Source organism: Brugia malayi (assembly GCF_000002995.4).
Source record: "Brugia malayi strain FR3 genome assembly, contig: Bm_v4_Chr2_contig_001, whole genome shotgun sequence".
In the NCBI taxonomy this organism is placed as follows: Eukaryota; Metazoa; Nematoda; class Chromadorea; order Rhabditida; family Onchocercidae; genus Brugia; species Brugia malayi.
In genome coordinates this window covers 11,792,689-11,820,688 of record NW_025062476.1, presented here as the reverse complement: position 1 = coordinate 11,820,688, position 28,000 = coordinate 11,792,689, and the positions used below count along the sequence as shown (strand labels likewise).

The 28,000-nt window shown below is 21.5% G+C and overlaps 1 protein-coding gene across 1 annotated transcript; it reads left to right on the top strand.

Moving 5' to 3' along the window:
* Window positions 1-3: 3 nt before the first annotated feature.
* Window positions 4-26,976, top strand: Bm7915 (enteropeptidase precursor, putative; the record flags this gene model as incomplete). The annotated part of the gene is made up of 15 exons (XM_043079305.1): window positions 4-212; window positions 739-893; window positions 4,291-4,407; window positions 5,085-5,194; window positions 5,621-5,855; window positions 7,324-7,534; window positions 9,107-9,189; window positions 10,032-10,157; window positions 20,811-20,945; window positions 21,672-21,766; window positions 22,226-22,836; window positions 23,594-23,862; window positions 24,128-25,563; window positions 26,596-26,812; window positions 26,960-26,976. The coding sequence occupies 15 exons, from the start codon at window positions 4-6 to the stop codon at window positions 26,974-26,976; spliced, it is 4,026 nt and encodes a 1,341-aa protein (XP_042935239.1).
* Window positions 26,977-28,000: the final 1,024 nt, after the last annotated feature.

The window sequence follows — 28,000 nt, the reverse complement described above, 5'->3', positions numbered from 1 at the left end:
ACAATGATATTAATACCATCATTGTTTACTGCTACAACTTTTCTTGCTGTACATCGATTTATTATTAATTTTACTGATTTGCCATATTCTAATGAGCTGAATCATCCATATTCCAAACAATTTATTCGTACCAGTCAACAAATTTCGGATGCTCTTCAGACTATTTTAGCAGCATTACCTGGCCAATACAATATTTCTATTGTTAATTACAGGTGTTTTTATTTATTAATTTAATACTCTCATAATTCTTCATATATAAAATATATTTTGTTTAATTTAATTTTTACATATTTCTCATCTTTTTTCTTTCACTCATTTTTGGCTATAAATATAACCATTATTAATTTTTAATTTTCTTTCCTTTCTTTTTTGAAATGAATTGTTTGTAATTAATTTAAAATTTTAGATTTTTAGATTTAGTATTTTTATGATTATTTAACTATAAAAAATTTACTCTACACACTCATACACATAGATATAAATATGACAATTAAGGAAAATTTGATTTCAAAAAGTTCAAATTTGAATTTATCTTAATTCAATTTTATTATATCAAAATGATGAATTGTTTTGTTTTTTTTTTTTTTAAATTGTTTAAAAAATACCACATAGCAATGTTGCAAAATTATTGCCTTTTTTTTCCTATATAAGCAATAAAATAAATAAATGAAAAAAAAAAAAGCAAAAATAAAAAAAATTTTATTTCGCACTTATTAGAAATGCTACCGAACAATACAGGTATCAACCAGTAATTGGTACTTTGGTAACAATCGAGGTAACATCACGAAAAGCTCAACCAAAATTGAGAAAAATCATCGAAAAAGCAATACGAACAGGCTACATTGGTGGATATGGTGTTGGTTTCGATGGTTTTCAATATTATACATTTAAGGGTCAATAAAATATTTCATTCCTTCTTTTTTCTAATTTACCAAAAAAAAAAAATGTTTGATAAATTTTTGAATTTTTGCTTGCAAAATAATTCATTCCATTTTCTCTTTTTCATTCCTTTTTTTTTTGGATTAAATGAAATTCGTTTCAAATTTCTTTTTTTTTTTTTTTTTTTAATTGTTTACATATGAAAAATGATAAGTGAATAAAATAGTATTATTTAATAACTATTAATGCTCCATTGTAAGTACAATTTTAATTTCTTTTTTTAAATTTTTTAAACATTTAATTCATTTAATTTCTTATTTTTAATTTCCGCTTAGCTTTTATATTATAATTTTCCACATTTAAATTTAGATTTCAATTTACACAATATCATTTTATGCATTGAAAATATTAGCTTAATTAAATCATTCAACTAGTAATTGTATTCAATTACTATTAAAAAAGAAAATTTCTTTTTTTTTTTTTTTTTTTTTTAATTTATTCACTTGAATCTTTTTCAAGGAAGAAATTTCCTCTTCAATTTTAAATTTTGTAATGAATTAAACAAAAAATTTAAATAATAATTTAGTTCTTTCTGTTAGTACTTTTTAATTATAAATTAACATATTTAAATGTTTATAATAGGCATAAACTGTACTAATATAATTTGTAATTTTTTTATCAAAATTTATTTTGGAAGAAATATCATTAGTTGTATAAGAAAAAGGTAATTTTTTTACATTTTTATTCTAATTTTATTCATTCTAATTAGAAACGAATAATTCGGGAAATTCTCGAAAGAATGAAAAATTTGTACGAAAAAATGCAAAAACCATGTGATTTGCTTTTTATCGAAAATTACAAATTGTGACAAAATTTAAATTAAATTATTTCATTTAGCGATTATTCTTGTCTTCTCTGCTTTAATTATCAGTCCTTCGACTTCTTCTTTTTAATTTTTATTTAATTTGGACAAATTTAATTTTTGAATTTAGTTGAATGACGCAAGGCGCATATAGACGAAGAATAGCAATAAATATGCAAATTTGTTGTTTATCCAATATATTTTGCACATTCTCTATAGATTTGGTTGCAAAAGATAGTTGATAACAAGCTTTTTCAAATTTGAAGAATGTATTGACATTTGCGCTTGTTGTTAATTTGAAACACATTCGACATTTGCGCTTATTTAATTTGATATACGTTCGATATTTTGAAATATGTTTTACATTTATACATCTTGAGTTTCACTGTGTATTAAATATGTCTAACGATTGCTTGGGAATTGAAATATATCCGACATTTATGCTTCTTAGCTTTAAAATGTATCCGATATTTGCGCGTGTTTAAATTTGAAACATATCTGTTACACTATAAATGTCCGACATTTGCGCTTCTTTAGAATAGATGAAGTGCAAATGTAAGCAGTAGATATTCATTCATTCTTTCTTTTCTTTTTATTAAGTTATCCTTTTTTTTTTTTGATTTGTTTATTTTCTTTCTTTTTTTTTAGCTAAGTTACATTTTTGTTATTTTATTTTATTTTTTCTTGTTTTGGAACACCATTTAAAACAAACAGAGTAAATTAAAAAATTAAATTGGAAAATGTGAAATTTTTTTTTTCAAGAAGTGTTTTTATTTTTTAAGCTTACATGAATTTAAATTTAAATAAAATTACAACAAAAATATCAACTTATCCCTTCATCTTTTTCTCTTTCCATTCTCTCTCTTTCTCACTTGTAGTTAAATTTGATTTAATTCACTAAAGTTAATTTAATAATTACACCAGTGTAATGTTATCAATTAAGCAATGATATTAACAATTTTATTTATAAAACGACATTTAGTAGTGTTGGTGAAATAATTATAATTAAATAAAACAAAAGTGTCATTATAAATGATTACAATTAATTCGTTTATCTGATAGATTTAGCTAGTATTGATTGAAATTTTCATTTTTAAAATTAAGAAATTGTTAAAATACTTTTGAAATGAAACAAAAAATTTTTTAATTGAATGATTAGTTGTATCCTTCGCATTTTAATTAATTAATTTATTACTTTTTCCTTATATATTCTTTTGTAATAGTAAACATAATTTGTAATACTACAATAATTGTAAAAATTTTATAAAATAAAATGTTAGTAATATATCATGAATTTTGAGAATTTTTGATTAATTGATACATTGAATTGCTTATTACTTTAGTTTGATAATTGAAATACTTAATAAAAAAACGAAATTTTCTAATTCATTTAAAATATTATTCTGAAGCAACAAAAAATATCATTTTAAAGTATTTTTTTTTTAAATTTTTTATAGCAAAATTTCTACAAAAGTTTAAGAAATAATATTTTGAATATTACATATTCAAATATAACGTATTATTATGCGTAATTTATACTTACTTTTTTGCACAATTATATTTGAGTTTAATTTTCACCAATAAAATCTTTTCTACATATATTATTTGTGTAAACCTATTTAAAAAAAAAAAAAAATAAATTTGTAGTTATAAAAAAGAAAAAATATAAATAGCAATATTAAGCTATAATAATTTTTTTTTTTAAAAAAAAAAGAATTACTATAATTTACAAATATAAATTTGAAATGAAAAATGTTTAAAAAACGATATTTTAATTTCTGAAAAAAAACAATTATATAATTCGATTTTTTTCTTGTTTGATTTATCAAAATAATTCATCATAATTTTTTTTTTTTTTTGTTAAGTTACTTAAATTTATTTAAAAAAATTTAATTTATTAAAGTAATTTAAAAGTGAGTTATTTCTTATTAGTCATTTCTTTAAATAATTGTAGCATAATTGAAGTGCTTCATTGTGCAATATTTTTCCATTTTTTCAAGTGTCATTGAAAAATTATAATCGTCGGATTTACTTTAACTTTCGAAGTTTTACTTTTATTTTCTTTCTTTCTTTTTTTTTTTTTTTAAAAAAAAAAAAAATCTCACATCTTGCAATTTCTGTTTGTTCAATTACACTAAATCTAAAATTTTTTCATTCATATTTTTTTCTAAATTCAAATAATCAAACATTACATATTTTTTTAAAAGTTAATCTTAATTATCAATTAATCTAAGTTAATCTTCATTACAGAAAATTAATTATTCATAAACAACAAACATTTAATTTGCAAAAAATATATATGTTAGTTTACAAAAAAAAAAAAAAAAAAAACATTTTAGCTTTTTAATTTAACCAAAAATTTTTTTTTTCTTTTTTATATAAACGATGTAATTGCATTTTGCATTTTTTTTTTTTTTTTATAAAATGAAAGTTTTGAAATTATCAATGATAAATAAATAAATAAATAAACAAATCATTATTATCAGATCATTTTGCATATTTATATTCTTATCAGTTAATATTAAACAAAACGACAAATCATTGTTTAGAATTACCAATTATGATGGACTGTTCAAGTTTACAATTCAAATGTGATGATGGGTCATGCATTGATGATAAACAACGATGTGATGGTGATAAGCAATGTTTAGATGGTAGTGATGAAGGTGAATTATTATTATTCTCTATTCTTCTGCTTTTTTTTTTTTTTTTTTTTTTTTGATCTTGATTAAATGATAATAAATAAATCATTGAAAAAGCAAATTCATATGATAAAGGATAAAAAGAAAAGATTTAAATAATAAAAAATTTTAAAAAAAAAAAAGTGCGCTAAAGAATTTTTAATTTGTTTAAATTTTAATTTGTTTAAAAGAAAAATGATAAAATAAAAAAAAATAATAATAAGTAATAAATAAATGTAAAATTATTGCTCAATCGATTGATTCAAATAATTTTGACACTAATATTTATGAGAAATTAAATTATCAAATTATTTCTTAAGCTAATTTGGAATTACTTTTTCTCTTCATTTTTTTTCTTTTTTAATAAATATAACAAAAATTGTTAAATCGTTTAAAAAATTTTTAACAAAAAATAAAATATTTAATTTAATGACTTTTAAAAATGAATTGAAATAATTTTAATGAAAAACATTTTTTAAAAAAAAAAGATAGAATTATTAATTTGCATTAAATTTTACAACTTACTGTAAAAAATAGGTATATTACTGATAAATAATTTTAAAAATTTATTAAAATAACCAAAATTATAAACTTGAAAAAAAAAAAAAAAAAGTAATAAATGAAATAAACAATAATACAAAATTTACTGTTTAATTTTATAGCTAATTGTGAAAATGAAAGAATAATATTGATCTCACCGCATTCAGTCCTTTTACCGGGTGATTCGATTCGAATTTCAGCAAAATTAAATGGCATCTTTTCATCTCATAAGGTTTTCTCTCTTTTTCTTGAAAATATATTTTTTAAATAGTTTTAAAATAAAAATTTGCATATGTATTAAATGTATTACTAGTAAAAACTCTTTTTTTTTTTTTTTTTTAAACGATTATTTATCATTTATATGCTTAAATAATTGTATGTGCTGAAATAAAATAAATTTGTTTTGAAAATTTCCAAAATTTTCAATTTTAACTCTGAGTTGAAATTTCATTAGTATGAACATATTTTTTTTTTGATTGAAATAATTGATTGAAAATGTGGGAAAAAAATATTTTTAACATAAATGAAAGAAAAAAATTTTTTAATTAAAATTTTAATTATTGAATAATAATACATACTATTACATTTTAAAAATGTAATTTTAATAATTTATTCAAATTTTTTTGTTTTTTGTATTAATTGCAATAAAATATTTTAGGCTCGTTGGTTTCATAATGGTAAACCATTAAAAAATGAGAATGGTAGAAGGAATGGAATGATAAGATACTATAATACAACAATGAAATATTACTTATTGATTGATAATATCAGTAGTGATAACAGTGGTGTATATGAGATAAATATCAGTGGCATCAAAAAAGCAATTACTATCAATGTTTCAACAGATAACGGAATTATCAAAAAGCAATGCTTTGATACTGATAACTGCACAGGTTTAAATTTTATTTAAAATTAAAAACAAAAACAAGCAAACAAACATATTTTTTGGCAGAAAATGTCAGATAAGAGAAATAAATAATTATTTAAATTTGCTTTCTTCTTAACAAATATTTTTCATTTGTTTCATTCACTATTTAGAAAATTTCAGTATTGCTTTTTTCTCTATTTTTTATTAAAATATTAACTTTTAAGAAAAACTAAATTATAATTTCAAATGTTATTTCTTATCATAGTTTTTTTGATAAAATATAATAAATGCATACTCATGATATCTCAATTGATAAGTCTTAACAATGATATTCTTTTACAATTTTTCCGGTCGAAATACGCAAATGCTATTAAAAAAAAAAATGATAAGAATGTAAAATAATTGTTGTTCAGTGATACGTTCAAACAATGATAATAGTTAATGTGATAATACTAAACAGTTGATATGATAATATTAATTATCCAGAAAAGGAAAGAAATAAATAAATCCATAAACAAATTTATCAGTCGAATTTTTTGTCGATTACGCAATTAATTCATCATTTTTCGATTTTCATTTTAGCATTATTTATTTTAATGGAATTATCTATAATGAATGTATCGTTTTCCGGTTTTGCTTCAAGAAACGGAATATTTCTTGCTTCTAAATAATTAGTTCAATAAAATAATCAAACTAAAAAATTGATAATTTATTTTAATCAATAATTGAAAGAAAAGCAAAATGCCTGCAAGTTTGTGTTTTATTACCTTTCAAATATATGAAAAATGTTTCTGGGAGAAAAATTATAATTTATTTTTTATCAATTAATTTTCAAATTAACGGAACAATTTATTTTCTGCCAGAAATGTTTAAAATTCTAATATTTAAGGATGAGAAATATTAACAAACAATAAATACTAACAAACATATTGTAAATACTTAAATTAAAAAATCAAAGACAAAAACCGGAAAATACTAATTTCCATAAATTTGCTACCCCAAAATTTTCACATTTGCTTTTATTTGTTTAAAAAAAAAAAAAGATCGATTGGTTGAGAGATTGTAAACAGTAAACAAAATAAGCTAAACATATTTGTTAACTATATTTGTTTACAATTATTTATTGTAAATTAAATTTTAACTAATTAAAATGCATAGCTTAGCTCTTATAATAAATTAATAAAATTTGAATGATCAAATTTCTTCAATCAGAATTTTTTATCGATTGAATAAAATCAAATTCATTTTTGCATTTTTAAATACATTTTCTTTGCATTAAAACTATTTAATTTAACAATAAATGAAATGGATTGTTTAATTTTGATAAAATTCTTTTTTTTTTTTTTTTTTTTTTTACGTAAATAAATTAAATATAAAATAAGATTTTTATTTATCAAAACGTTAACATTTATCAAATTTGTTAAAATTTTAATTAATTTAATTTTTCAATCATTTTTTTTTTTTTTTTTTTCAAAAAATTTGTTTATTTTTAGCAGCTTCATGTGAAAGTGATGAATATTTTTGTCAAATTGATAATTTCTGCTTACCACGAAGTGTCATTTGTGACGGAAAACGTGATTGCACTGATTTTACGGACGAAGCAAACTGCAATACCGCATCACATCACATTAATAAAAAATTGAAATGGTTAACAGCACAAGTAACTGTCAAATGTTTAGATGGTTCTGTACCAGAATTTAGCTTGTAAATTTTTTTTTTTTTTTTTAATTAATTAATTAATTAATAATAGTAGTTTGTTAAGTAATTTATTTTTGATAAAAAGTTTTTACAGAATAAAACAATTTTATAAATATAATTCAGCAATAATTTTACAAAAAAAAAAAAAAAAAAATATAAATTTAACTTTATAATATTAGATATTAGTAATTTTTATTGTTTTTTATATGAATGAAATAGAAAAAATAAATTTCAATATTTATTTTCTTTAATTTTTTTTTTTGTTTTGTTAAGTGAACAACAAAGCAAAATAATTTTATAACTATAATTCAACAATAACTTTACAAAAATACATACACAAAATTTAATTTTATATTTTTATATGCAACTAATTTTTATTGCTTTGTGAAGGAAATTTATTTAAAAAAAAAAAAAAAAAAAAATTTGCTTTTTTCCTTTTTTTGTTTGAATCATTCATTTTTTAAAAGAGTTTAGATCAATCGATAATTTAGTTATCAATTATTAATTTTTCAAAAAAATCAAAATTTTAATTTTGTAATTTTTGCAACTTTATTGCAATGTTAAACAATTTAAATTTATAGATTACTTAATTAAAGTAATTCCAAATACAAATAATTAGTAAAATACCATAAAGTTTCATAAAGTTTATAACATTAATTTTCTTTTAAATTTTACCAAATATTGTGCGTTTTATTTTACTCATTTTTCGTTTTAAAATTTAATTCAAATACATTTTAAAAAAAAGATTGAATAATTAATTTTATATTAAATGAAATTATTTTCAAATGATGCATTTTTCACGTTTTTATTTTCATTTTTTTTTTTTCTTTTTTTATTCTCATCAATTTTTCTATTGACAAAATAGATTACTTTGCATCATTTAAATGATAAACTTCTTTTCTATTCTTCAAAAAGCTTTTGTGTCAACTTTTTTAAAAAGTGAAAATGCAAAATAAAATCTCTTTTCTCTGTCATTTGCAACTAATTTAAAGGGACAATTTTAATTTTGTAATTTTCTTGAAATTTATTTGTTATTTTGCATTCTTCAACACCCTAGACACCACAATAGAGTCAAATTTTGAATTTTTTATTGGTCGAATTTTTTATAAAATTATAAATTTTAAGAATTATTATCTTTTTAATTAAAATTTTGCACTAATTATGTTTAGCGAATTTTTTTTTAGGAAACTAATTCGTTTGTTTTTTTTTTTGTAGTTTAGTTAAATAATTTTTTTTTGAGAAGCAATTAATTAATTTTACGAGTTTTTAAATATGATTCTTGACTTAAGAAAAACTTTGCCAACCAATAAATTGAATTTTATAAAATTGAGCTTTAAAATTTTTCACTTTTTGTTTATAAAAAAAATTTACACGGATTTTTTTATTTTTTTAGTAAAGTGATAAGCTATGAAAATAACACTTGCAATAATTTAATTCATTGATCAAATTGAATTTTTTTTTTTTCATACATCATCTCAATTAACTTTTTATTGTCTTCCTATATTATAATTATAATTTTTATATGAATAAGATATTTAATTTAGAAAAAAAAAAATAATTTTGAAAAATTAATTTCAGACATGGCTCAACATACTGTTGGAGTAATTCTGTTTGTCCATCTCATACAACATGCATCGAAGGAAAATGTTGCAAAACTGATTGTAAGTTATTGTTTTTCCCTAATTTAAAATTTTGAAATCTTGAAGAAAAAAAAACTTCAAAAAGTTTTTTAAATTATTTTGAAACAAAGTTTATTAGTAATTCACATTGTAAATTATGCTTAAAGACAAAAACGAATAAATAGTTAATTAAAAGATATTATTTGATTAGCTTTTCTTTCCTTTTTCTTAATATTTATTAATAATTAACATTTATTTTAACTTAATAATTAATAATAATAATTAATACTTTCTTAATATTTATTAATAATTAAAGAATTAATATTAAACATATGTTTAATTGTTTTAATCAAATACTAATTGAATGTAACTAATAATCGATTGCAATTAAATTAATCATTTATTGATTCAAATTATATTAGTTGTGATTATAAGTGGAGAAAGGATTGGGTATATTGCTAACAATTCATATTTATTTTTTCATTAAATATAATTTATTCAAATTTACCATCAGTAATAAACAGATTTAGCGAACATAAAATTTTAAATTAGTAACAACACAATTAAATTTCAAGTTTTGCTAATTAGTTATAAACATTATTAACATTAAAATAAGTTATAATAAGTAATGTTAAAAATGATAACAACATTTAGGTTTAAAAAGAGAAAAAAATTTACAGCAAATAATTTTTATCGATAATATCTTCACATTACTAATCTATTATTTCGCTTATTTAGAAAAAAAAACCAAAAGATAAGAAAATAAATTTCACGCACGTGAATTACGTGTCATCTTCGTTTAATCTTGCGTAAAATTTTGTAAAAGTACATTGCGCAAAAATAATAAAATAAATGAATTTAAAAAAAAAAATTTCGTTTTTTAGCGTCGTATCACATGCGTCAATGTCCGGAAACGTACTGGGAATGCGGTAGCGGTGAATGCGTTCCGCTAGATGCACGTTGTGATGGTTTGCAAGCATGCGATGATGGATCAGATGAAATGCATTGCGGTTTGCATTTTTATTTTTGCTTTTCATTTTTTTTCCATTTCCATCAAAATTTGGGCAAATTTTATTTTTTTTTATAAAAGTGCAAAATCTTGCATTTAAAAATATCATTCTAAATCATATCATATCACTGATAATATTTATTTATACTATTATTAATAATATTATTTGGTTAGGACAAACCTTAAGAAATAATTTAATTTTATCTTTTTTTTAAAAAAAAAAAATTACAACAATCAAGGAAACTTATAAATTATCAAATATTTTCAAGTATCAATAATTTTCAAATATAATTATAGTAGAAATTTATGCTAGAAATTATTCATAAATAAAAATTTTATCTTTAATGAGTTTAATTTCTTAAAATATTACGCTTAATTTTTTCTTTAAATATTAAATTTAATTTTTCTAAAATATTACATTTTCAATTCATTTTCATTTTTTAAAAATTTTACATGCACACTTCAAGCAAACATTTGAATTTTTTTTTTTTTTTTTTTTTTTCTTTTCTAAACCAAATTCTATTTCTGCTATTTTTTTTTTTTTTTATTTTTTTCCATGCAAAAAATAAAATTAGTGAGTTATTTTTTTAAATTGCTATTTAAAAAAACAAAAAAAAAAAAAATTATTAATCGAAATATCGAAATATTTGATTCTTTTTTTTTTTTTTTCAAATTATTTTTTTGCAAAAAATTTTTTCCTATTATTTTTTCCTGAAAAAAAGAAAAATCTAATTTATTATTTACTTTAACATTATTTTTCTTTCTTCTTTTTTTTTTTTTTTCGCAAAAATTTTTGATTCTTTTTTTTTTTAAATTAGCAATCTTTTTTATAATTATTATTTGTTATTGTTGCTAAATTAATTTTTCGATCAATTTCAATACAAACTTGTGAATAAAAATATGCTAATGTAATTAATAAAATAGCTGGAAAACGTAATTTTAACGTTTCTTCGTACCAAATACGTTTAACAAACATTGAGCCAACTTCATAGCCACCTAAAAAGTAAAAATTTGAGTAAAGGCCAAGAATGAATGGTATAATATGAAGAAATGCAATAAAACGACGAAATGATATATCGTTGATGTGTGTTTCACGCCATTTTTGAATGCCTTTAATTGTATACAATCCTTTGCAACAATATTCCATAAATAAGCCAATAATATTAAGTATTATCCAAATCTAAAAATAAAAATTATAAAACTTTTCTATTGGAAAAAAAAAAAAAAAAAGAGTGAAAAAGTTAATTAAAATAAATGTTTTTTTTGTAATTTTTTCAAAAATTATTTTTAAAATCTGAAAAAAAAAAAAAAATAAATAAATAAATAAATAAACTTTTCTGTTCAAAAAGAAAAATGAATAGAAAAAATAATTATTAAAACGGATTTTTTTTTTTTTTTTCCAAAAATTATTTTTAAAATCTAAAAAAAAAAAAAAAAAAAAAAACGTTTGTTTAAAAAAAAAAAATGAAAAAAAAGTTTTGTTTAAATTCATTCAAATTTAATTCATTTGAAAAAAAGGAAAAAAAAATTTAAAACTATATTTTTAAGCAAATATAATTTAAAAGAAAATTTCCGAAAAAAAAAAAAATGCAACGTAATTCAAAACAAATAAAAAGAATAAAATTTTTCTATTATATCATTTAATTCATTTTTTTAAAAAAAAAAAATGGAAAAAATTTTGTGTAATTTAATTTGAAAAAATATTTAGTACGATAATTCTTCTTTTTTCACTTTTTCTCATTTTTTTTTTTTTTGTCAAATATTCAAAAAAATTTTTTTTTATTTTGTCAATTAAATGTAAATTAAATTGGAAAAAAAATGTCCGTAATTATTTTTTTAAGGAATAAAAGAATAAAATAAAAAATGCTAAAAAAATATTTTCAAAAAAGTTTGATTATAAAATGAAAATAATTGCAACAATTGCTATTTTTTTCAAATATATAATTTTTTATTTTTTGAAATTTAGTATAATTTAAATCCTTTTTTTATTACTATTATTTTAAAATGAAATTACTTGAAAAAAAAAAGGGATAACACAAAATTTTCATTACTATACTTTTTACTAAATATAAGCATATAAAAGTAAAATTAAAGAGTAAAACTACTACTTTGTGTATATACATATATCTATCAGTAAAACTAAGTAATATTAATTTATATATAAGTAAAATTCACTACTTCATATGTCTAAAATTTATAAGTAAAATTTAAAATGAAAAATACTACTATATCTTACTTTGTATATTTATATTTAAGCAAAATTAAATATATAATTCATTCCTATATATGCATACACATAAATAAAATTAAAAAATGAAAAGAAAAACTCCTATATGTATAGGTTATACTAAGTAAAATTAACAGTACACTTACTTATATATACCTCAGTAAAATTAACAATATGCTTATATATATCTAAGTAAAATTTAAAAAAAAAGAAAATTGCCAATATATTTTATGTATATATTTAGCAAAAATAATTATATAAGTGAAATGTGCTGCTATGTGTGCTTTACTAAGTAAAATTTATCAAATAAAATAAAATAAAAAAATTATTTTATACTACTATACATATGTGCCTATAAGGAAAAAGAAAAATTAAAAAAAAAAAAAAAAACGACCATTTTATACTATTCTATATTTAATAAGCAAAATTAATTTATAAATGGGAAGTGATACTATTATATATTTGTATTAATAAGTAAAATTAGGTAAAATTAAATATATAAGTGAAAATCACTACCTTATATGTGTGTAAAGTTATTTATATGTTTCTAAAAGTCATATAAAAATTTACTAAATTTAAAAGCAAAAAAAAAAATGTTTTGTTTTCTTTTTTAAACTTACAATATTTGCATAAGTAATTCCATGCCATAGCAGTACAAAACCATATGATATAATTACACCAAATATTTTACGTTTAATTGAAAAAGTTGGCGTACAAATTGGAATGAAAATATAAGTTTTAAAAAAGCTATAAAGGCCAGGGTCAAAGTAACGCCATGCTTTTGAGTAAAGCGTTAAACGATTGATGCAAATTGGCCCAGCAGCTGGTTCCATATTATCAGCCAAGGCAAAAATACGTGGTAAGCCAAATATCACAACGTATCGAAGATGAAAAAATATTCCTAAAAAGAAAAAAAAAAGAGAAATAAAAATTTTATATTTTTATTCATTAATTGTAATAAATTAAAACAGTAATAATTTATTAGAATTATTGAAATATACATAATAAAATTAAAATAATCAAATAGTTGTTTATGTTTTTTTTAAATGATATAATGTATATTTAATAAAAAATTAAAATTTTTACTTATTAAAATTTTATTTATTTATTTATTTTGATTAAATTAACACAAATTAATAGGTTTATTTATTGAACTAAGACAAATTAAAATAATTATTTATGTATGATTGGACTAATTTTTTTTCTCTTAATGACATTATGTATATTTTAATTTGATTGATAATATAATCAAATAAGAATTTATTTTAGGAATGTTCGCATTTTAGAATGAATACTTTTAAAATTAATTTATTACTTTAAAATAGTACATACTCATATATATCATATATAATAGTAGGAATAATTATGTATGTTTAAATAAAATTTCCCAAAAAAAGTACCTCAATTTATCATTTTATCATTTTAAAAAATTTAGAAAAAGTAAGAAAAAAGATTGGTTGAAATAAAGAAAATTTTTTCTACATCATTAATGCTTTAAAAAATTTAAAAAAAAAAAAATAAAAAAGGATAATAAAAATTTTGTTGCAACTAAAAAATACATATTGAATTTTGCAAAAAAAAAAAAAAAAAAAAAATAATTAATTTAATTAAGAAATATTTTCTATAAATTTTATAAAATATATGTTAATTTAAAGAAAAAATACATTAATTTTATTTTACAGATTAATTAAAATCGTAATAATTTAATATATAATATAATTATAAATTATGTGTTATTTTTTTTCAATGAATGTATTTTTTTTGTTTTTAAATTAATTAAAATTTTTTTAAAAAAAAAAAAACTTTTTTGTTCAAATATCAATTTTGAATAATCAATCAAAAATTTTCAAATAATAAATTAAAATGCTAATAAGAATTTTAATTAAATTATTAAAGAAATGAAAAATATTACCTAATGCCATTCCTAATGAAACAAATTCATTTTTTGGCAAATTTTGCGCATAATCAATATCATAAAGTATCCATTCGAAATACATGAAATGTAACATTAAATAGATAAGTAACCACCAAAATGTAATACGTAGTGCAAAAAATATTACACGTTGCCAATTACGTGTTTTAGTATGACGTTGGCGCATTTGTCGTTCAAATTCCGGATAGATAACAACTAATGTTGTCATATATGGTGGATAAAATGTATAAAAAAGCATACGTATGTAACATTTTAGCAATGTATTATCTTCTGGACGTTTTGCGCCATTTAGCATTTCCAAATTAAATGAAATATATGAAAGTAATGTGTAGCAGATAAAAATAACAACAATTAATGGATTTGGTGATAAGTGATAAGAATAGCGTAGTGATAGATAAAGAATTGGCATTGAACAAAACCATACAATAAGTTGATGGCTAAAAATTTAAATTTAATCAAATGTTAAATTTTGATTAATTTCAAAATTTCTTTTTTAATTTGTTTATTTATCTTTTCTGTAGATTATGAAAAAAAAAAAAAAAAAACATTTAATTGAGATTAAAATATGGTTTATATATTTGTTATTTTAACTTAAATTGTGATAAAAAATTATATTTGTTAGAAAACCATATCATATGTAAATGATTAAAATATGATTTACCATCTTAGTTAGTTCAATTTAAATTATAATAAAAAAATTATATCTGTTAGAAGACTATATTATAAATATGCTATATCACAATAAGTTTATATGTTTATAAAATTAAAATTTAAAAATTTAAAAATGTTATTTGGTTTTTTTCCTTTATTTAATAAATTTATTCAATAAATATAGCAAAAATTTTTATTTATTTATTTTTGAAAAAATTTGAAATTTTTTCTTTTCTTTCAAAAAAATATATAATTTAATCATTGAAAAAGAAATATTTGATAGATGTAAAATTTTTGAAAGAGAAAAAAAAAAGCTTAAATTTGTAATTCAAAATTTTATTCAAACTTTAGAACTAAAATCATTTCAAAATTTCATTTCAGACTTACATTTTTAAAGTCTTTTTTTAATGTTTAAGCTAAATTTTTAATCTGAAATGCATTCAAGATTTTACTCTACGCTCAAAATCTTAAAACTCTATTCTCGGTTTAAATTTAAGACACACTAAAGATTTCATTTTGAATTTAAATCTGAAACATTCTCGATTTTTTTCGTAAAGCATTTAAAAAATTTAGTCGCGCTAAAATTGTTCACATTTTAAATATTATATTTCTGCGCGTTGACAAAAACATTAATGATATTTCTAAAAAAGAATTGTAAATTTTAGGATTAAATTTTTTTTTTTTTTTTGAAAAAAATGAAAAAATAAACTTACCGAAAATAGTAGGCAGCAAAAAAGATAAGTGTACCCTGGGTGAGTGATAAAATGACAAGCCATTTAGAAAAGAGAAAACAACTATAAGTGACAGAGTAAAATATTGTGATGTATTGTAAAGTATTATCCGAGACAAAACTTCCACCAATGTTGAAAATAATTGAATGTAAAATAAAAAATGGTAAAAGCATGAAACCAATAGGTGTCCATGAGGTCCATTCCCAATTTGATTCATCCTTTAATTAATCAAATCATAGTTAAGTAATACTTTTACAAGTAATACTTGTGAAAAGTTAGATTCATCTTATAATTAATTGCATTTAGTAAGTAATAATTATAAGAAGAGTTAGATCCATCTTTTTAAGTAGCTGTATCATAGTAAGTAATACTTGTGAAATGTTAAATTATGCTAAGTTTAAAGTTTAATTAAAGCTTATAAATTATCTTAGCTAATTGTTTTTCATTTCATTTCCTTTTTTTTTCTTTTCGTAACAAATTTGGTTGATCAATTATTAATTTAAATCTTTCAATTTCTCGCTTTTTTCTATCTTTTTTGTTAATTATTAGATAGATAATAATTATCAGAGGGTTAATAAAATAAAAATATTAAATTTATTTTCACTTTACTGGAATAATATATTTCTTAGGCTTAATTTGGTCCTTCACAAACATTAAGGCTTATTTATAAAAATCATAAACATCTGAACTTATCAATGCTACTGATAATTTAACACGCAAATACTTTAATAAGTAATCATAATGATAATAGCAATAATAAATAATAATAGCAATATTGATAATCAGCAGTAGTATTAGTAATGATGACAATGATAAAGTTATCATATTGTAATTGTTCAATAAGTAATGATCAAAATTTTCAATGATTTTTGATATGAAATCAATATATCGTATCGTCTAGCTCACTAATATCAGAGTAATTAAATTAATTTTTCATAAAACCATTTAAAAAATTTCCAATCCAAAAATATAAACGAGAAAAAAAAAAGTACGCAAAATTAGGAAAAGAAAGTACTATTATGTGGTAGTAATGATAACAATGATAAAATTATCATATTATAATTATCCATTGATTAAATTGTAAATCGATCAAATTTATTCAACGATTATCAATGCAAAATCAATATGATCTTTGATTTATCGTATCGTTTAGTTTGTTAATGTTAGAGTAATTAAATTAATTTTTCATTCAATCATTAATCAAAAAATATTAAAAAGTAAGTAAAATTAGAAAAAGTACCATATATCGTTCACCAATTAATGGTAATCGATTAATTCGTATTGAATGCCAATATTGAAATTCGTATTTATTACTAGCAATTAGCACTTGGCTCCATGCATAAATCATACTACAGCCAACAATAATGTAGCAAAGGCCAAGCTCAATTGTCGGTAGTGCCGGATATTGAAATAGAATTCGTCGTTTTGTCATCACTTTTGATTGGTTATCAGTGATAGTCATTGATAATATGAATGAGGTAATATATTCAATATCTTATTCTATAAATTTGAATTTATCATAATATTTTTATTTTAATTATATTTTAATTAACAAATTACACACATTCGATAGTTTAGATTTAAAAAAAAAATATATCATTTATTTAATTGATTTTATTTTTTTATAAAAAAAAAAATTAATCTAAGTGTTATGTTTAATAAAAAAAAAAAAAAGTCTTGTTCTGTTTTAGGTTGATAAGAATAAATTTAATCATTAATTTTAAATTTAACAAAAAAAATTAACTCATTTTATATTTAATTTTTTTTGAAATAAAACTCCTACCTTTTTTTTGCTTAAAAAAAGCTAGCATTATTCATTAATAATTATTTAAAAAAAAATCAAGTATTTAATTTAACTTTTTTTTTTCTTAACTAAAAAGAATTTTTAATTCGTATTACTAAAATTATTATATGAAAAAAAAAAAAAAAAATCAATTGATTAAAAGATAAATTATTGATTGGAAAGTAAAAAAACGAAGGAAAAAAAAGATTTTTTTCCTGCTGATTTAAATAATATCAAAATGACAATAAAAGATTCGAAGAGACATCGGACGACAGTCGCAGTATCATTGTGTCACCAGAATGAACATTTTAAAATTAGGACATTATTTCCTATTTGATTGTATCATTTGTATGCATCAGGAAATTTCCCAAGGATTTTTATGAAATTACAATTCGATTCATACATTCGACCTATTCTCTCTCTCTTTATCTTTTTCTCTCCCTCTCTCTCTCTCTCTCTCTCTCTTTCTTTTTGTCATAGCACATTTTACAAATACATTTAAAGGATTTATTTTATTCAACTTTTTCAATGTCTCTTAAAATTAGCCACACAATTTCAATGATTATAATCAAATAATTATGCATCAATTAACAGATTTAATCACTTATCAATGAAATTTCAAGGACATATTTTACAATAAGGCCAATTGAGAAATTGTATAAAAGTTAAAAAAAAAGAATTTAAATTCAATAATTAATATATAAAATAATATATGCTATAAAAGCAAATTTAGAATTTCTTTCTTACTGCCCTGTTTCCTTGTGAAACAAAATAGCTTCCTTTCTTGATGGTTCAGATCGTTGACTTCTCTGTCCTCGATACTGGTAGAATCTCGAATTTGTACTGGTTCCGTTCTATGTACGTGTACTGTGGCAGTCTTCGTGAAATACTTTATTATTCAAACCTCAAAGTTGGGTAATTAAACCTTAGATTAACAATAAATATTATACAACATTACAATAATGAATTGATACATAGCACACAAATGTAACTCAGTTATAAAACATTTAAAGATATAAGCAAGCTAGACACCTCGCAACCGAGTCATACCAAACAAGGAACTATAATGAATGGCTTTGTAAAGAAGAAAATTGGGAGGGACTTATGGGTGTTAAGGTTACAAAGTGGATTAAAATCATTTAAAACAATAGCCTTTGTTTATTAGGTTATAGCTTCGCCATTGTGGCTTGCATAAAAAATATGAAATTTCTTCCAATTAGTAATTATAAATTTCGTAAATTTAAAGTGTTTTTCTTAATCCAAATTTTTACAATTTTTTTTTTCTTGATTTTAATTTGAATAAATATTTATAGTTAATTTAGTTCTTAAATTATAGCAAATAAATGCTGCAACAAATATTAGTATAATAATTTCATTGCCATATTTATATATTATGTAATTAAGAAATAGTTGTATCTTAATTAATTAATCTTTATTAATTATATTATTATTAAATTATGTATAATATAAACTTACTAACAATTTTCTTTTTTCTCCATTTTTGTTTTTTTTTTTTTAGATGAAAGAGTAAAATGAAACATTTTGAAGTGATATTCCGTCACAACATTATTATCAAGTCCTTATCTTGTTAAGTTATCAGTGAAAATATCAGAGTAAACCAGGTGATGATAATAAACTGGTTTAAAAAAAGATATTGATGAAATGGTGAATTTAGATTGAAATTATATTTCTAGATTAAATTATTAAATAGAAATGATATTGCTAGATTAAATTAAATTACAATCATTAATTTTAAATGATAAATGAGCTAAAAGTGATATATTAAATTAATTAATAATGTTAGCTTATAGTATAATAATGATTCTGTATTAAAGTAATTAATCAATAAAATGAAGAAAATTAAGTAATTGGTTTAATTAAAGTAAAAAGAACTTAATGAATGAAACTTTTTATTACTAACCTACAACAATAAGTTAATTTGCAATGAGTAATTAGTGATTTTCTTATGTATATTTATCATTTCTAACTTATTACACTGCATAAAAATATAAATTTATTTTATTAAATTAAAATAATTTATAAACATTGTTAAATTAATTAATTAAATAATAATTTTTATAAAAATCCAGTAACAGATTTAGTGTTAACGTTAATGAACTTTTTTTTTTCAATTTTCCTTTGAAGTTCAATTTCATTTTTTTTTTTTGATCTTTGATTTCATTCAAAATTTTTTATCACATTTTCACTAAGTTCATCAATTAATAATACCCTTTAAATTTACACTTCTAATCATTTTGTTGAAACAGTTGAAAATTGATAGTTTTAATTATTAATGAGCTTAATTAATTTTAAATTTAATCTTTTTTCAATTTTTCTTTGAAGTATAAACTAGTTTAGATAATTCTTAAAATTTGAAATTGTTTAAGTGTTTCATTTACAAATGTGCCCTGTACAAATGATGCATTTGTATAACCTTAGGCAATTCAGTATTTTTAATTTAAATATTAGCCCACTTTCTCACATACAAATGATTATACTTATATGCAAAATAGAAAAAAGAAACTAATTAAAAAAACAAAAGAAGTACTAAATTACAAAATTATTAATTTTTATTAATAATTTCTATCACTGAAATAATCTGTTTAGATTGATAAGCAATGTTTACAAAATTTTCATTTTAAAGTATATAAAATAATATTAATGGTATAATTTTGCTAAAGTTAAAAAATCCAAGGAAATTAAGCAAATTTTAGTTATTGCATTTCTAATTTTTGTATGTAATTAAAAACTTCAAATTTGTTATTCTCTTAAAACAATGAAAATAATTTTTGATTTAAAATATGGTACAGCTCAAATTTTATGTGTAAAAGAAAAGCATTAAAATTTCATTTAAAGTTGTACACAATGAAAATGTTGGAATTACAATAACAACAGACAATACTATAAAATGTTTTTTTTTTTTTTTTTGTTAATTAGATTAACCTTTAACCTTCGGCAAAATTACAGTTTACTTTTATATATAAACATTAAATACTTATATGTATATACTTTTTCATCCATTAGAAATTATGTTGCTAATATATTAATTAATTAATAGCAAGAATAAAAAATTAAAAAAAAATTTTTTTTTAATGTTTTTTTTTTTTTTTTTTTTTTTTTATTAAACAAAGACTAACCTTTAACCTTCAACTTTTGTTGAACTTTCAATTTTTTTTTGCATATGCATTTGTAATTTCCTTGTTATTAACAATTTTTTGTTATTTTATTAGGAAAAAAAAAACGATTCTATAAAATATTTTTTCTTTGTTATATATATATTATCTATTGTGTCGAACTTTAAATTTTGAAAAATTTTAATTTAAATTTAGGTAGTGAAAAACGATCGATAAAAGGAAATTGTGGTACAAATTATTATAGTTGTGATTCTGGTGAATGTATTCCACGTGAAAAAGCGTGTAATCGACATTATGACTGTTCTGATGGTAGTGATGAAATGAAATGTGGTTTGTTTTTAATTTTGTTTTTTATTTTTTTAAATTTTAATAATAAATTTAAAGTAATACTTAGAAAAAAAAGTAATATCAAAAGAAGTAAAAGGAACAAAAAAAGGAAATAAAATACAATACTATATAGTAACTATTGTATAAATTTGTAAACCAATTACTATAAATAAATATTGTTTAGAGTATATTACTTAGAAAAATTAATATAATATTTAAAAAAAAAAAATTTATTGTCAAAAAAAAAAAGAAATTAGAATAGTAATAAAATCATTTTTTTTTTAATTTTAATTGAAAAAAAAAAAGAGATTCATTTATATATTAGCAGTATTGTTTGTGTTAAATATTTATATTAACTTTAGATTTTTTATATTTTTATCATTGTATATTTTTTCAATAATTTCATTTTCTTTTTAATTTCAATTTTTTTTTTGCAATAATTATTTGCAACATTTTTAAAAAATTTATACACCTAAAAATTTTTTATTGTTTAATTAGAAATTTTCGTACATATTTTTTTTTTTTTTTGCTTTTTCTCTAAAAAAAAAAAAAATTTTTGGAAAAAAAATTTTTTAAAATGATAATTTTTCAATAGATAAAAAAAAAATACATTCCTCAATGAACTAATGAAACAAACTTATGTTTGAATTTGAAAGTAATAATTAGAATTTAGAAATGGTAAGATTTTCAAAAATAAATTATTTGTGATAATTATTAAAATTCATTTAGAATATTTCATTGCTGCTCAACAAGCTCATTTCGCATCGACAGGTGCTACTAATGCTAAAATTAATAATAAATTTGAAAAAGTTACAAGAAATCAGGTACTTTTTTAATTGCTTTAGTATTGTATTTCGGATTTACTTTACTATTCTTAAATAATTTATTAAAATTATTTTAAAATTACAGAATAGAAATAAATTTTTGAAAGTGCATAGATTTATAAATTTCAGATCGTTGCATAAAAATGTAGTTATTGATTATTTTCTCAATAATATTACTTATCTTTTTTTGTATATTATATTTCAAGTAATTTATCTAGAAATTTTAAAAGAAAAAATTTTTTTTTTATAAAAAATATTAAAGCTATTATTATAGGTGTGAAATTAACTGTATTAATAAAATATATGTTAAGCAAGAAAAAGATGCTACTTGAGCTATTCAGGATGATAACTTGTACAATTGATAATTTCATATAAACGAATATTTCTTTATCAACTGATAATTGTGGAAATCAAAATATTTATGAATCAGAAATTAATCATAATAGATAGAAATTTCAGAATAAGCATGGAAGTGATAATCGATATTTTTCTTCTGATTATCATAAAACAGGACAATATAATGGTCATACTGCTAATAATAAGATCAGGCATAATCATGATAAAGCTATCAGAGGTCATAATGGTGATAAAAAGATTGGAAATGATAAGCGAAACAGTTACAGTTACATGACCAATGCAATTAATGATAATGACCGAAATGAAAATTATCACAATAGTGATAAGCGTAATGACATTTCGAGTTATGATACGTCTGAAAATCATCAATTTAAAGAGTTAACCGGTCGTATTATCGGAATAGAACACGACAGGACGAATAATTTGCAAGAATTATCATTAGATGACGAAAATGTGCTTAATCATGGATCAAATTATGAATCGGAAAGCTTATCAGCAGCAGCAATAAATGGTGATTCATCATATGACAGCGGTGCTAGCAATTTATTCCGGCATAATGAAGCAAAATATGAAAATTACCATTCCGGAATTACTTATGGTAAAGCAGAAATAAGACATGAAACAAATGAAACATCACATAGCAACCAGAATAGTAATGGAATTGATGAGAAAGATGAAGAAGATACGGATGAATGCTCGGATCAAGAATTCCGGTCAGCATTTTCACTCATTCATTTATTTCACTGATTAGTAATGCTAAAATGAAAAAATGTTTTTTGTGAAAATATTTCGATTAAAATTTTATCTTATCATATCATATCATTATTATAATAGCTTAACTAGAATAGTGGATTAATAATTCATTTCTAAAATCTACAAATTAATAATTCATTTACTTTTATCCCTAAGGAAATGCAACAAATTTTGATAAAAAACTGATAAAATTATATAAATGAATAATTTTATCAGTTTATTAATATGATAAAAGATTAAATATTTCTTTTCAATTACTACGATAGTATTATTTTTAATTTTTATGATAAAAGATGAAATTATTCATTATTCATATGCTATAAATTTGTTTATTTTGCATTGTTATGAAAAGATAAAATTTAAAATAATAATAACATCAAATTTTTTTTTTTTTTTGCAAATATTTCAGTTTACATAATAAAAGATAAAATTACATCTATTTTCCAATATTAGCGCAGTTTGTATTCAAATTCATTTTTTACAGATAAAATTTTGATTAAAAAAACTTTTTTGAATATTTTTCAAAGTATTATTATCCATCATATCATATACGTTTAATATTTGTAGAAAGAGAGAGAGAGAGAGAGAGTGGGTGAGAAAGAAAAAGATAAATAATTATTTATTTGCAATGATGTTTACGCATTTGAATAGCACTAATTTTTTTTCTTTTTCTTTTACAAATATTTTAATTTCCATAATTTAAATTAAATTTTTAAGATGTCCATATTTACGGAGAACATTATGTGTTCATTATATGAAAATATGTGATGGTATTGACGATTGTGGTGATGGTAGTGATGAAATGAATTGTGGTGAGGATGAACTGGTTACATTAGCAAATGATCATAGCGAACCAGTAAGTGAAATAGCTGCCGGATCATGTCAACCGGATCAGTTTCGTTGTGAAAATGGAAAATGCATTGCACAAGTTGATCATTGTAATCATAAATATGATTGCGATGATGGTACAGATGAGATTACCTGTGGTATGTTAATAATTTAATAATTTTATTAACAAATCATTTAGTTTCATTTTTGACCAATGATTTCAAAATTTTGATTAAAAATTTTTTAATTCATAATTAATGGATAACTTAATTTATATCAGTAAATTATTTCAGTTATTGCAAAAAAGAAAAATCATTTTAACTTTGATAATATTCTAAAATGTTGTCGAGTTTACTTGAAAATTATGGCAAATATGATTTTATGAATTTTTCTTTTTTTTCATTTTAAATTAATAATTTCTAGAATATTTTGTACAAGCACTGCAACAAGCAAGAGGTACAACGATGCATCCTGATGAAATAATACCGATTTATGCCACTACAACCGGAAAACAGGAGTACGGTCAGGTGCAGGAGGAGGAACAAGAAAGATTGAGAGAGGAGCAAGAAAGACAGCGGTATGAACAGGAAAGAAGTCATGAAGAGGAAGAACAGCGCCGCCGAGAAGAGGAACGAGAAAGATTGAAGCAGGAGAAAGAACAGCAAGAGATATTGAGGCAGGAGCAAGAAAGAGAACGGCAGGAATATGAGAGAAGACGAGAGGAAGAAGAACAACGAGAACGAGAAAGAGCAGAACATGAAAGGATAAGGCAAGAATATTATGAAAATGAAAGACGAAGACAAGAGATTGAGCAGAGAGAGAAAGGGTATGGGAAGGAGGAGGATGTAGAGAAACACGAAAGATGGGAAAGTACACGAAAAGAGGAACACGAGAGACAACACGAAGAAGAGGAAAGATTAAGGCAAGAGCAAGAAAGACAGGAGCATGAGAGAAGACGAGAGGAGGAACATCATCAACAAGAAGAACGAGAAAGGTTGAGACAGCAGAAAGAACAGGAAGAAGAGCAGCACGAAAGATTACGGCAAGAGCAAGAAAGACAGGAGCATGAGAGGAGACGAGAGGAGGAACGAGAAAGGTTGAGACAGCAGAAAGAACAGGAAGAAGAGCAGCACGAAAGATTACGGCAAGAGCAAGAAAGACAGGAGCATGAGAGGAGACGAGAAGAGGAACGAGAAAGATTGAAACAGGAGAAAGAGCATCAGGAAATATTGAGGCAAGAACAAGAGAGAGAAAGACAGGAGCATGAGAGAAGACGAGAAGAGGAACGAGAAAGAGCGGAACAAGAAAGGATAAGGCAAGAATATTATGAAAGCGAGAGACAAAAGCAAGAAATTGAACAGCAAAGAAAAGGGGAAGAGTATGAAGAGGGACAAGAAGATAGACAGGAACAGGATGAACGGAGTCGACAGGAACAGGAAAGGATTAGACAAGAGTCAGAAATAAGACGACAGGAAAAAGGAGAAAAAATTGAGGAAGATGAGGGACATGAAATTTTTGATAAGAAACAGGAAAGTTATGAAGAGGAGGAACAACATCAAAGACAACCGGAAGAGGAAGAGCAGTTGGAACGGAAACGGAAAGAGGAGGAAGAGAAGGAAGATCGTAGACGTTTGGAAGAGGATCGTAGACGTTTGGAGGAAGATCGTAGACGTTTGGAGGAAGATCATAGACGTTTAGAGGAATTATCAAGAACTGATCAGGAAATGAAACCGGAAAAGGAAAGAGGAAAAGATGAATATGAGAAACATCAATTAACCATAGATGGAGTTCGAATTAAGGAAGATGAGAAACAGCGACGATTAGAGCTCGAACATTACGGTTTGGATAAGGATAATCAGGTAAGTTAACAAATGTTTTAAATTTATTAAATTATCTATTTAAGTAATTTATAGCTCATTGTAAAATTTATGACTTTTCCGGATTTTGTAAATAATCAGAAACGTAATTTTTTCTTCATTCATTCACTCATTCAATTTTCATTAATCATTAATGCTAATTTTAAATTATTTAGTGTTAGCACAATGAAATAATAATCAGCGTTTTATATTTTATTTTTTCTAAACTTTTTTTTTTTCAATATTTTATATTAATAATTTTTGTGAAAATTTTAAAAGATTAATAATTTGCTATTATTAATTTTAATCAACTTGTAATCGAAATTATAATTGATCATTTTCAATCCAATGATCATAGTTTAATTATAAATTACAAATTGATTTTGAGGTGATTTTCAGTTTACCATATTACCTTAGATGAACCATCGGTTAAGTTTGCTTCACACATTGATCAAATTTACCATTGCATAAAAAAATTAGCACAATTAATTTTTCTTCTGATTTTTCATAAATTAGAAATGAATATAAATATTTAAAATGTCAGTAAACTGAAATAAAATTCCTATAATTTATAAACTTGCATATAATTTTTCTAATTTGTAAACTTAAATTAAATACAGTTCCTGTAATTTATGCAATTCTTATAATTTAAAATTCCTATAATCCATGTAATTCCTATAATTTATGCAATTCTTATAATTTAAAATTCCTATAATCCTATAATTTGTGAAATTCTTATAATTTACAAATTACAATAATTTAAAATTCCTATAATTTATGTGATTCTTATAAATTAAAATTCCTAAAACTCATGCAATTCCTATAATTTATTGCAATTACAATAATTTACAATCACTGTAATTTATGTAATTGCTATACTTTATTCAATTCTTACAATTTAAAATTCTTATAATTTATACAATTCCCACAATTATCCATGCAATTCTTACAAATTAAAATTCTTATAATCCATGCAATAATTTATGAAGTTAAATACAATTCCTATAATTTATAATTAGATGTAATTAATTTCAGGTAGAGAAGGATTTTTACACGGAAGCAGACGCACGTGAACGCTATGACGTGGTTGAAGCAGGTACAACGTGTAGCATCGAGCAATATCAGTGTGCTAGCGGTGAATGTATTGAAAAGAGTGCGCAATGTGACGGGAAAACGGATTGCTCCGATGGTTCCGATGAGCGGCTTTGTCATCCGCCAGTACAAAAAGAACCATCTAAATCGATGGTTACTTGTAAGTTACATTTCATCTTCATTCTGCATTTTCCAGTAATTTGCAGCTTTTCATTTTAATTTGAAATCAGCAGTGAAATATGTATTTTGCTTTTTTTTTTCCGGATTTATTTTGTTTTAACTACTTTATTCGACACAATTGTTTCAGCTCTAAACGATAAATAATTCGGTAAAATTGATTTCTTCAAAAAAAAAAAAAACAAAAAAACAAAAAAAACAAAGATATGATCACAGACAATTTCTAAAAGTTTTAGTGCTAATTCGTTGAAATTTCATGATTCAACCGGAATGTACATTATCCGTTTTTTTTTTTTTTTTTTTTTTTTTTAAGTGTGTGTGTGTGTCATTTTAGATTTATCGCTTTATTTCGTTACAGTTTACAGCAATTTATTCTTTTACTATTTCATTCATAAAGTACTTAGATCGAGAAAATTCCGGAAAGCATTAAAGTATATCTATGATTTTTAATTTTAATTCTTTAATCCTAAAAAGTTATTTGAGGTTTTAAAGTACACATTTCTCTCTTTTTTTTAGCTTATTTCTTTTGATTTCTACTTTTTAATATGAATTCCATTTCTTGTAATTATCCAATAAACATTTAGATATGTATTTAAATTTACGAAAAATGAACAGTTTTTAATTATAATTCATGAATTCATTGTTATATGATAAGATGACAATGATTTAGTTAAGTTTAAGAAATAAAAAAAAAAAAAAAAGAAATAACTCTAATTTATATAATTATTACTTCTTCTTTTTCCTTCAACAAATTCATTATCATTAAAATTTAAACGCAGTAGTTTTAAATTCTTTATATAATTTAAACTGACATAAATATATTAAAGTAAGATGTGATAGAAAATAAAAATAAAATGATGAAAATTCATTAAATGAAATAAACTGTTTATTTAATTCATAAAAGAAAACAATAAAATCGTTGATATTATTGAACGTAAATAACTGGAAATGATGCTCTAATAAACTTTTATTTAAACTTAGAATTTTAGAGTTTTATGAAATCGCTTTCTTCTTCTCTTTCTCTCTCCCTCTCTCTCTCTCTTTCTCTCTTTAGCTTTTTGAAAGTGATAAAATTGATAGAGAATGAAATTATTAAAAATGTAAACATATGAAGTTATAACCATTGCTGAACAAAAATATTTCGCATTGCTGGCATTTTTAACAAAAACAT